The sequence below is a fragment of the Quercus suber genome, unplaced genomic scaffold (assembly GCF_002906115.3).
Source record: "Quercus suber isolate HL8 unplaced genomic scaffold, Cork oak 2.0 scaffold_18, whole genome shotgun sequence".
Classification (NCBI taxonomy): Eukaryota; Viridiplantae; Streptophyta; class Magnoliopsida; order Fagales; family Fagaceae; genus Quercus; species Quercus suber.
Window position 1 is genome coordinate 1,439,169 of NW_027069483.1, and position 12,747 is coordinate 1,451,915.

General features: G+C 33.9%; 1 protein-coding gene across 2 annotated transcripts; it reads left to right on the top strand.

Annotated features, from left to right (window-relative positions):
* Positions 1-3,184: 3,184 nt before the first annotated feature.
* LOC136062086 (uncharacterized) lies at positions 3,185-9,896 on the top strand. 2 transcript variants are annotated; one of them, XR_010623928.1, is made up of 7 exons: positions 3,185-3,497; positions 6,480-6,742; positions 6,858-7,069; positions 7,223-7,487; positions 8,763-9,102; positions 9,321-9,409; positions 9,645-9,896. XR_010623928.1 is itself a non-coding variant. In XM_065760746.1 (6 exons), exons 2-5 carry the CDS (start codon positions 6,482-6,484, stop codon positions 9,057-9,059), a joined length of 1,035 nt encoding a protein of 344 aa, XP_065616818.1. In that variant the 5' UTR covers positions 3,186-3,497; positions 6,480-6,481; the 3' UTR covers positions 9,060-9,102; positions 9,645-9,896. The 2 variants fall into 2 exon arrangements, 1 of the variants encoding a protein (XP_065616818.1); XM_065760746.1 differs by lacking the exon at positions 9,321-9,409 and having other exon boundaries at positions 3,186-3,497.
* The last annotated feature ends 2,851 nt before the right edge of the window (positions 9,897-12,747 follow it).

Genomic DNA, 12,747 nt, shown 5'->3' on the forward strand with positions numbered 1-12,747 from the left:
CTACCCCAGGTCAGTTGCTCTGTGCATTACATTTTCTCCCTGATGTTAAAATATGAAATTTCTTCTGATCATTTTGATATTTATGACAAGTATTGTGTACCAGGTATTATAATTTTTATAAACTGTTGTGTAAGAATACAGTTGATACTATAAAAAGGAAATTTTTAGCCATGGTGACCTTGTCCCCATTTTACCAAGGGCACAAGAATACAAGTAACTTGGGGCCTGTTTTCAAGGGGCAACAAGTTCTGTTGCTTAAACATGGTGATGTTCCTAATAAGTCTAAGAAAACAACAATTTTCATAACTGTTGAAGTAACATGTTTTGATTAGTATTAATAAAAGTGATGTTAATGATAGATCCAGGTGGAAGTAATGTTGCTCCAATCATATTTTGTCATGTCAAGATTTGTGATTAAGAATGTGAAAATTGTTGTGCCCCAAGCATTACTAGATATTTTCAAGTTTAATGCTGAGAAAAGTGTTGGGCTTTATACTATTGATGTAAGGTTGTCTTTTAAGATAAGGGTGAGTTGAGGTACCACCAAGAGACTCCATTACAAGCTGCCCAAGATTGATTGTCCATTGATGCTTCGTTTGAGCTCCGATGGAAATCCTGCAAGTGGTTTTCAGACTACTTGGTGCAACATTGTTTATCTTTTCACAGACCCTGATGCTTGAGAATTGAAAATTGAGACTAATCTGGTTCTACAGGAATGCGTTGCTTTGAATACATAAATATCATGGAGTATTTAACCATCCTTGTGAATAAGTTTGGATTTGGATACGTTCATTTCATAAGACAACTAAATAGAAAATCAGTTGGTATTTTAGCTTGATGAGAAGAGCAATTATCATGGAGTAAACGCTATAGGTTGAAATTCTAAAACTTTCGTTTTGTGGAACATGTGTTTCATCTGCATGAGTAACTCATTCAGGGAATATAGGGGTCTCTAAGTCTCTTTTATTCAAGCACATGTGTTCTCATTACACCGAGCATGTTTGGCTTTTAAGGATGAGTTACTTTGTTGCCTTCTCTGCCAACATGAGCTACTTTGCGTTGAGTCTGAATACGTTTGGTTTAATAGCCTGTATTGCGTGTGTTCCTGATGGAGGTGACCGTATACTCATCTTAGGATCTTAGCTCAAGTTGGTTCAGTTGAGTGGAACCCAATCCAATCCCACCAAAAACATAAGTGCTCGACATGTGGCAGCTTAGGCAACTTCAGGTCTAGACAACATAAGGCGGGAAAGTAACAATTGTTCCTCCAAGGTTCTCGTGTAATATTTGATTGGTATGCCAGCTCTATAATTATTATGATGGCTAATAATAAGATAACGAATCCTAAAAATACATCACTGAAAATTAGTATAATCTAGTGGCAGACCTGCGTGGAAAAATTTGATGATTTATTTTTTTGTTAAGTGAAAAATAAAAATAGTATATGAGTTTTATAAGTGTTAATTTCAAATCCTTCTTAAAATAATGCTACACATGGTACAACATTAAAAAAAAAAAAAAAAAGATTTAACTTGTAAGATTATATATTAAAATTTGTAATTTGTTACAAAGTGTTTTTTCTCATAAGAATATTTCATTTTAGGTATGTTAAACTATTAAATTTTCTCTTTAAAAAACAATCTTTTTATTATTATTTATTTTTATTTTTTATTGTGCCATCTACAAAACCAATGAAGGACAAAGGACCTAAATGAATTGAAGTAAACTGAACTAGACGTAGACTGAATTGCCTGCAGTGGACTAAATGGATCGAAGTTGATTGAGGTGGAGTGAAATGGATCAAAGTGGATTGTAGTGGACCAAAATGAACTGAAATTGACCTAATAGACCAAAATGCTACACTAATGCAACTCAATAAGAGTGTAGCAATAATAACTTATACTCTTAAGTGTTTAGATATTATATATAATATAGATAAGATCCCACACTATTATTAATATTAAGGATTCCAATTTACTATTTATCCAAGAAAAAAAAAAAACTTCAAATTTTTTTTCCCAAATTGAAGATATTTCTTTGAATTAAGCATCTCAAAAACACTTGACTCCTCCACCTAGGAGAGTCAAGGGCTCAGAGCTTGGAAAATTTTATTTTATTAAACAATCTTATGAGACATCTCTCTCATAATATACGTGAGTCTCTTATGTTACGAGAGAGAGGTCTCATGAAATAATTTCTCCAAGGCTCATTTGAAGAGTTTGTCCTGCACTTCACTTGGCAAAATATGTAAAATAGAGAGGTTAAAGCGCATATATATATATATATATATATATATATATATATATATATATATATATATATATATATATATATATATATATATTTTTTTTTTTTTTCTAATTAAGTTTTAAGAAATATTCCTTCAAATTATTGTGCGACTACTAAAATAATTATTCATACATACTTTTAGTCACATAAAATATTCAACAAATCAAGTGAAATTTTTAAAAAAAAAAATTTAATAAGTTATTTGGTTTAATAAAATCTATAATTTTATAAATTATCTCATAATAGATGGATCAAATTTCTCCAAATTGGTTTTGAAAAAACTGTCCAAAAGTGAAAATTAACGGCTTAAACATAAGTTAGACATCGCTTTCTAGAATTCCATTTTCGTACAAAGAATAGAAATATGGCATCTTGCAAAGTATTAAATATTTCGTTTGAGAGAAACAAAACATATTAGAAAACATATAATAAATCATCCGTGGAGGTGGTCAAGGAGTAGGAAGTTTTTGTGAGTTATAACTCATCACACTTATGAGTCTAGGAATTATGGGTTCAAATAGTGATAAGTTTTTGTATGGTTCCACGCCGTAATGCAATGTAGATGTTTAAGTGGTGTAGAAGCAGTGACCACACTTGCAACCCTTTTTTAATGTATTATTTTTTAGAAAAATACAACAAACACTCCAATCCAAAGCAGGAAAAAAAAAAAATTCTACAACAACATAAAAAGCCATAATTTTTGTCATAATTATTCACATAATAGATTATAAGTGGTTAAAAAAAAATTTATGTAAAAGTAATAAATAACTAGCTAAGATTAGCAAAAATTGTGGCTTTTTTGCGGGGAAAAAAAATTCATAAATAGATACACGAACACCACACATATAAGGGCCCAGTAGTATCAAACAATTAAGACAAAAAATGCTAATATAACTTGATTTTATAGAACTTTTGTCACGACTGGTTCAACGGTAAGCCATAGGCAAAAAATAGTGGGTCATATCTTCATCACTCACTACCAGACACGTAACAAAAATGGGGGTAAAATGTTGCGGTCCTGCATTTGTTGGTAACTTGGTATCAAGATAGACAGTCTTCACTCTTCAAACTTGACTTCAGATATCTGTGTAATTGGGTATTCTGTGAGAAAGAAATAGCGGGAGGAGTGAACAGGAAGATATCTGCAGCATCAGCCAGAGGTCACACGAGAAAAGGCAAGCAAAACAGTTCCTTTAAGCTTCCCTCAGGTGGGTTTTTTGTTTTCTTCTTTTTATCTGATCTGGGTGCTGTTAATTTGTCGTTGTGCCTTATTTATTTTCACCGTATACGTGGGAACCATAACATTGTCTTAATAGGGTCGCTCTTTCTGTTTAACGTTTATCATTGCAAAAACGTAGGACAATACAGAAACTAAAATTGGGCCAAAATGACATGTACCACTGTTTAGAAAAATATGTAGGGATGCACCACTATTTTGGAAATATATGGATGTACCACTTTTGGAACTCAAGTTTATTTTATAACTGGAGTTCCTAGAAATCGACTTCTTTGAAAAAATAGCTTTCAAGTTTGCTATACTATTTTTTATGGAACTCGAGTTTCTAAAACTTGAGTTACATCAAAAATTGGTGGCTATTTTTCATTGAACTCGAGTATGTGAAACTCGAGTTACACGGCAAACTTGAGTTTCACAAACTCGAGTTAAAAAAAAGTGGTAGATCCTTAATTATTTTGCAAACAGTGGTAGATCTATACATATTTTGCCAAATAGTGGTACTTGGCCCTAAAATTGTTGTTGTTGTTGTTGTGTGTGTGTATATATATATTAAAGAGTTAGAGTTGTGTTTTTATTGGAATTTTTTTTTTATAAGACACGAAATTTTATTGAACAAATAGGAAACACCCGTTTACACTAGGGGTGTACTCAGGTTGCAGTACAATCAAACTTTCAAATTACAATTCTCATGCATATCTAATAAATTAGAAATTAGAACAGGGAAGAGATTTGAAGCAACACACCAATCCAGTGTAGTATGAAAAAAGAACGATTTAATCTCAAGAATAGACCATTCACATCCCTCAAAGCATCTGGCATTCCATTTCCACCAAAGAGTCAAAGACACAAGATAATGCAATGCAGCACAGCCCTCCAAAAAGCTTTATTTTTGTGTCTACCAAAGATACCTTACCAGGCTACTAACAAATCAAGGACCCTTTGTGGCATAACCCAAAGATGACCAAACAAACTCCACAACATTGTCCAAACTCATACGCTATGAGACAATGAAGAAGATTATGGTCGATTGACTCCCCACTCTGTTTACACATATAGCACTATTCTTGTCAATAATAACTCTCCTTTGTAAATTATCAGAAGAAATCTTCCTTAGGGCAGCAGTCCACGAAAAGAAAGTTATTTTAGGAGGAACCTTCGATTGTCACACTAACATCCAAGGAAATAACATGCCAATAGTTGAGGAAAGGGAAAGGTAGTACCCAGACACCTTAAAACCCCGACTATTGGCTGGCCTCCAACTAAGTTTTATCAAGTCCCTCACCTTTCACTAAGGTGGAATAGGTCAAATCCATAAAAGCAGTCAAAGACTCCAACTCTCAATCCTGGACTAATCTAGAGAACTAAAAATCCAAATGAAGCATCCCATTGGGGAAATGCACAACCTCTGCTCTAGAAGACTCCTTATCACAGACTAATTCTATATAACTCTGAGAAGTTCTCTTTAAGCGGACAATAACTGCACCGCAAGTCATCCAAAATTTTACTCTAGTATCATCGTTCACATCAAATTGTATAATCCAGGAAAAAGTCAACCACTCGTGTCTTATGGATTTCCGGAGACTTACACCATAAGGACTTGGCACCCCTTTAGTACACCAGCCACCCAATTCACTCCCATACCTCACTTTTATAATCTTCCTTCATAGATGGTCTCTCCTAGTCCCATATTACCACAACCATTTCCTAGCAATGCTTGGTTGAATCTTATCAAATTCCAAACTCCCAATCCTCTAAATTGCAAAGGTTCACAAATCTCAGCCCAATTAACTAGATAGAATTTTGGCTCCTCACCAATCCCACTCTATAAGAAATCCCTTCTAAAAATCTCCACCGGAATGGGAAAGGGTGAAATGAAATAAGTGGGCAAATTTGAAAGAGTGCTTTTAATCAAAGTTACCTTACCCCCATTTTATTGGAAATTTACTTTAAAGTTGTATTTTTGTTTGAATTTTACTTTTGATGTGAATTGGAAATCTATTTGATGGAAAGAATTTGAAATTTGAATCGACTTGGTCTCTTTCCTCCTTTATATTATACAAGGATGATTTTGTTTCCTTCAAGTGGTATCTATTAGCTTGGTGACACTAATTCACATTGGATTGAAGGATGGGGTCAAGGTATCAAAACTTATTGGGTGAATATCTGACATATCAATATAGAAACACATACCTTTTATTTTTAACAAATTATTATTATTTGATAAGTAGTGATATTTTTATTGGAAAAAGACCACTTCAAGTACATATATAATGAACATGAAGAAGCCTAAAGAATTACAAAGAAAATGTATTATATACAGAAGTGTATTGACTCTTTCAATTCATCTATGGAATTACCATTGGTAAAACCCCACACACGGGACCAATCTAACAAAGATCTAATAAACAATGCTGTCAATTGAGTCACTGAACTTTCAGTTTCCTCAAAAGTACAATGATTCGTTTCCCTCCACAATTTGAACATCAAACATAGAGGGACTAAATTCCAAATATCTGATGAATGTTTGCCAACCCAATTCCTCCGACCAAATAAAAGATCAATGACCTTTTCTGGAAACACCCGCTGAATCCCAAAAGATCTAAAACAAAACTCCCCAAATCACAAGCAACTCATGTTGCTGGAACAGAATGTTTCTTCATTAAGCTGGCACTGGCGTTTTTATTTTTATTTTTTGAATTGGTGCTAGGGAGGTCATTTCCACAACTTGACTATGGATTTCAAGGCAACCATACTTGTATAGTTAATGTGAGTTGTCAACCTAGTATTTTGTTCTCATAATCTGCAGCCATTGCAGGTAGAACTTGTTCTAAATAAATATGTTGCAAAATATGCATGTCTTTAGTACAATTTTTTTGCTCTACTCATGGATTTTAATGTGTTGATTAATATTTTTTGTCTCCAAGATTTAGTATAACATTGATCAACATTTCAGGGATGTTGAAGCAATCTGTAGCATTGTTTTTTGTGGGGTTTCTGGCATGGGCTTATAAGGCAACCCAACCTCCTCCACCCAAGATATGTGGTTCTCCAGATGGCCCCCCTGTAACAGCAGCAAGAATAAAACTTAGTGATGGAAGGCATTTGGCCTATAAAGAACATGGTGTGCCTAAAGAAATGGCCAATTATAAAATTGTCTTCGTCCATGGTTTTGATTCTTGCAGGCATGATGCTGTTGTTGCCAAAAGACTATCTCCGGTACTTATCCATTTGTTTTTTTTTTTTTTTCCTCTCTCTTTTTGGATTATTTCAAACCTTTAAATATGACATTCTTGGACTTAGTATCATTTGAATCAATGGTGGGTTCTTCCAGGAAATTGTTGAAGATTTAAGAATCTACACTGTGTCTTTTGACAGACCTGGTTATGGGGAGAGTGATCCTAATCCCAAGAGAACAGTGAAGAGCATGGCCTTGGATATAGAAGAGCTTGCTGATCAATTGGGACTAGGATCAAAATTCTATGTAACTGGTTTCTCAATGGGTGGGCAGGTGCTTTGGAGTTGCCTCAAATACATCCCTCACAGGTATGATTTGCCATAGCTATATAAATAAATGCTAGAAAAGAGAATAACGAGAACGGTTGCATTTGTGTATATTAGAGAGAGAGAGAGAGAGAGAGAGAGATTCTACCACATTATGTGTCTTTTCTCTTATGTGTGGGATTGGAATGCTAACAGGCTAGCAGGGGCAGGACTATTAGCTCCAGCGATTAACTACTGGTGGCCTGGTTTTCCTGACAACTTATCCAGTGAAGCCTACTACCAACAGCTTCCGCAAGATCAATGGGCATTTCGTGTTGCTCACTACACTCCCTGGCTTACCCACTGGTGGAACACCCAAAAATGGTTCCCTGCCTCTAGCATTGCATCTCTCAATTTGCATATTCTTTCTAGCCAAGACAAAGAACTCATGGCAAAGCGTTCTGAGAGAAAAAAATATGTGGTTAGTAACTATCTTCTCTGGAAAATGAATATTACAATGGTTATTGATACTATTTAAGGCATTGAGAAAAAGCAACAAGTAGCTACAGTGATTGATTTAGTGAATGATATCATTTGACTGATTATGTATGGCTTGTTTTTTGTGGAAATTAAGATTGTTGCTCAATATAATGCAAGCACCACCGCCTAGTGACATTATCTAGGATGTATCTTCATCCTATGTTCTGATAGGTTGCAAGTTTAAAAATTTTATTTCTTTAATCCAATTTTTGTACTAGGTGTGTGCACATATATATATATATATATATATATTGCAAAAGTATCCATAATAAAATTTACAAAATTAATACTAATTCTGGTTCTTAAAGTTTCTGACATTGTATGATTATCTTGATCTGTTGTACTATTAAAATGCAAAGCAGAGTTTTGAGCATTTCTGCTGACTAATGTTGTCTATTGAAGACTCAGAAACTGTTGCCTGATTTCTGCACATAACTAGTACTAGAATTTTACTACATACCACAAACCTACATCGGTTGCAAAAGGCTCTGAAAGGACACCTTCAACTCTGAATTAATATCTTATTACTTTCTATAACTATAGCAATTAGAAGTGAAGGTGTGATGACTCCGTAATATCATGTGTTTGGTTAGGCTTTGTTGTTTTCTTATTTCAGTTTGTTCTTGATGGTTGAGTTTTGGATTTCCTAATTTAATATAAGAACATTTTGCTTAACATATTAAAACTTGTTTGGTATTTCTGATGGCTTCAATTTACTAAATAATTGCTGTGGATTGGAAAAAGATCCATAGTCACATCAATTTCTAACCTTCTATTTCACTGCCTTATAGCTTTGATGTGGTGTCTAATTAATGATTTCTGTTTGTCTAACTGATTAGATCACCTTATATGACAAAGGTTTAAATGAATTTTTTGTAAAATTAAGAACATATTTTTTTTCAGCTTTTTTCCATGTAAATCTATTTCCATAGCATCATTTATCAAGTCTAATGCTCTCTCTCTCTCTCTCTCTCTCTCTCTCTTATTGGGCAATTGATATGAATTTAAAACCATATTTTCTTTCTATTATAATCAACATGTTTTTTTTTAACCCATGGTCAAGTGGCACTTTCATCACTACCTCTTCCCCCCATCCTCATTAGTATGTGATGGTGGTGTTATCTTGGGTTCAATTCCCATGGAGTGCATGAGTTACTAATAGGAGTTTTTTTTTTTTTCTTTAAATGTATGTATTTTCCAAATGTGGCTTCCTCAGGCACAGGTAAGACAGCAAGGAGAATTTGAGTCTCTGCATCGTGACCTGAATGTTGGATTTGGGGACTGGGAATTCAGTCCTATGGATCTGGAAAACCCATTTCCAAACAATGAAGGTTCCGTCCACTTGTGGCACGGAGATGAAGATTTGATTGTGCCTGTTACACTGCAACGATACATTGCCCAACAGCTACCATGGATTCACTATCATGAGCTACCAGGTACTGGACACTTGTTCCCACATGCTGATGGAATGTGTGATAGTATCATTAAGGCAGTTTTGATCGGGGAGAAGTAGCCTACTAGCCTTCCAGTTCCACATTTCTAATGGGCTACACCAGGTCAGTGCTCTGTGCATTACATAGAATTCTGAAATTTCTTTTGATCATTTTGATATGTATGACAAGTTTTGCACCAGGCATCAGCATTTTGTATGAACTGTTGCATAAGAACACAGTTGCTACTTTGGGATTGAATTGAAAAATATAATTTGAAAATTTGGGCTTGCCTAGCTTTTAATGTGTTCTGACACTGATGGTCAGATAGTCAACTTCTATAGGATCATGACTGGTGAGTGGACGAACTGAGAAATACTTTCACTTCATTTGTATCTATTGAGTGGAAAAGTTTCAGCTATTCAACATAAAGGTGAGGTTCTTGAAGGGGTATTTAGTTGATGCATGTGCTGCATTGGTTTAGTGGGTCTGGATCATGTAGTTGACAGCTATGAACCCTTTCTTTAAATAATTTTGGTGGGAAAAGGACCATGCAAATGTCCATATTTTTGCCATTGTAATAGTTTGTTTTATAGATTTCCTTAAACATAATGGTTATAGATGTGTTATACACATGAAATCATATGGCTTCATTTTCTTTTTTGTAGCGTTTGAAGGTGCCAATTGTCACTGTTGATGGGGCCATAGGAATAATGTGAGTTGGCGCAACTGATGGCATAGGAGTTAGGACTTCAGAACTTTAATTAGTAAATGCTAACTCAGTATTTTCAGTAGTAGAGTTAGTCATGAGGATGATCATTAATGGCTGCCATTGTATGTTATGTTCCACTCAAAATTATGGATTGTAAGAATATTGTAGACAACTTACAAGAATATTTTCTATTCCTTTTTTGAGACTTCGTTTTGTGTATCTACCCTTTTTTTTTTTTTTTTTTTTTTTTTTTTTTTTTTTTTTTTTTTGGTGTTCTTTCAAATTTTTTTTGATAGTTTGTGTTCTTTCAATATGATTATGATCTGAGTGTGGTTTTGGACGGGTTTTAATAGAGTTTTAAAGATTTTTACAATTCCATGAACGCCCTTACACTACAAGCCAAGTAGCCTCCTTGTATGATTGCATTAAGATTTAGCATTTTTTGCTTTTGAGGACTCAAGGCTCATATTGTGCAAGAGGCAATAGTTTCATACAGCACAATTATCTAATTCGGGTCCTACTACTCATAATCTCATCTGCCAATACAAAAGGATACATTATTGATAATTATTTCAAGCAATAAATCAAATAGTGGGAATTTGACACCATGGTATCCATGTCGTCAACAAACCATGATTAAGTTGAATAAAGGTTCTCCCATAAAAAATAAAAAATAAAGTTGATTATAGGTTCTTGATGTCTACCACGTGAACAAAGGTAACCGGTATTAATTTACATTCTGGAAATACAATTTCATGAAAACCGAGTTTATAATCGAATAGGAGATGGATAACGTGGTAAATTTGGTCTTAATCTTTTCTTGGAAGTGAAGGGATGAGACCTCTAAATCATGATTAGTTCCACCTATTGGCAAGGTGATGATTTTTCAGATCAGAGTTATCAGATGGTGTCTGGAATAGTCAGAATCAGAAAAGAGAAAAAAGGAACTAAAATTCTGTTTTATGTAGCGTGTTTTCTATACTATACGTGTATGCATGCTTAAACTTTAAGCAATAAAATTCAGCCTGAGCCTGAATCCTTTTCTCACTTGATGCAAAGTTATAAGCTAGAACAAAAAGCTGCCTATGTGTGACTATCATCTACTTGGTGGTCATCAATTGATCATTTGATTTTGAGCTATGTGCCTAGGTTCTCATTCCTACACTTACAGACATGACCATGCTTGAACTACTTTTAGTTTCACTTGGGCCAGTCTTGAACCAAAGTTCACAGTACTCATTGTCAAATAGTACTTTTAGCCCACAAGCCTATTTAATAATGAGCACCCAAAACGAGGCCATGATAGTTACAGTACGCAAAAGCGTGGTTTGGGCGTAAAACATAATTTGTGAGAAGATTAATTTGGAAATGGCCATTTACTTACAGTTTCACCTCATAGACAAAAATTTGTACTATCTTTAATCCTGAATACATAGCTAGCTTCATTTTCACAGATTAACATTTAACACTAATCATATCTCACCATATCTCTCCCCTTTAGTTGAAAGTAGGAGAAGGATTAGAAGATATAGGAGAGGTATTGAAATCCCAATCAGGATCTATTTAAATTTAATATAAGGGTAAAATGCACTAAGACCTCCTAACTTCTATGTTATTGCACTAAAACCCACTTAACTTTATTTTTCTTCAATATAGCATATCAACTTTGACATTGTACCAAATAAAACACTTATGTTAAAGTTTTGTCAATTTGAAAAATTGATTGTGACAAAGTATTATAAGTGTGCAACTTTAGTAATGTGACTTAACTTATTAAATTAAAACACACCACGTTTCTAACAAAATCCCAACTCAACTTCTAGCTTACCCATTGCTATTGAAACCAGAAAAATCTCTTAGCCTCCATTGATATCTCTCTCTCCTCACTTTTCCTTGTTTTTCCTTTGTTTTCTCGTCAACCAAACAAATACATCTTATGGTTGCCAAGAAAACAAAGAAAAAATGAGAGAAAGTAAGGGGCCAACTGAGGTTGAGAGATTTTTCTTGTTCCATTAGCTATGAGTGAACTAGAACTTGAGTTAGATTTTTTTATTAACGTGACATCTTTTGAATGGGCCAACTAAGTCACAATTCAAAAATTGCACCTTAATATATCACCACACACTTTTTCATTAGCAGATTGATGGAATTTTGTCATATTATAATAGGTCTACTTTGTCAAAGTTGATATATTAAATTGATGAAAATAAAAAAGTTAACAGCATCTTGATGCAACAATATAAAAGTTCAAGGGATCGTAGTGCATTTTTATGTTTAATATAATATATTAAATGATAAAAGTTGAATTTTTATAAATTGCAATTGTAATAATTAAGCTAATTAATGGTTAATGCTGAAAATAGGATAGATATTGATGAAATGGTAACTTAAGCTACATCATAATATACATGATGAGTTTGTAAATTACAAGTATTAATAATCAAGGAGCGAATTTAGGATGACTCCAAAAAAAAAAAAAAAAAAAAAAGGNGTGTGACTATCATCTACTTGGTGGTCATCAATTGATCATTTGATTTTGAGCTATGTGCCTAGGTTCTCATTCCTACACTTACAGACATGACCATGCTTGAACTACTTTTAGTTTCACTTGGGCCAGTCTTGAACCAAAGTTCACAGTACTCATTGTCAAATAGTACTTTTAGCCCACAAGCCTATTTAATAATGAGCACCCAAAACGAGGCCATGATAGTTACAGTACGCAAAAGCGTGGTTTGGGCGTAAAACATAATTTGTGAGAAGATTAATTTGGAAATGGCCATTTACTTACAGTTTCACCTCATAGACAAAAATTTGTACTATCTTTAATCCTGAATACATAGCTAGCTTCATTTTCACAGATTAACATTTAACACTAATCATATCTCACCATATCTCTCCCCTTTAGTTGAAAGTAGGAGAAGGATTAGAAGATATAGGAGAGGTATTGAAATCCCAATCAGGATCTATTTAAATTTAATATAAGGGTAAAATGCACTAAGACCTCCTAACTTCTATGTTATTGCACTAAAACCCACTTAACTTTATTTTTCTTCAATATA

Coding starts and splice junctions, on each gene's coding strand:
- LOC136062086 (XM_065760746.1), top strand. CDS start 6,482: ATGTTGAAGCAATCTGTAGCATTGTTTTTTGTGGGGTTTCTGGCATGG. Junction 6,743..6,857: donor TTGCCAAAAGACTATCTCCG/GTACTTATCCAT, acceptor GGGTTCTTCCAG/GAAATTGTTGAAGATTTAAG. Junction 7,070..7,222: donor CTCAAATACATCCCTCACAG/GTATGATTTGCC, acceptor GAATGCTAACAG/GCTAGCAGGGGCAGGACTAT.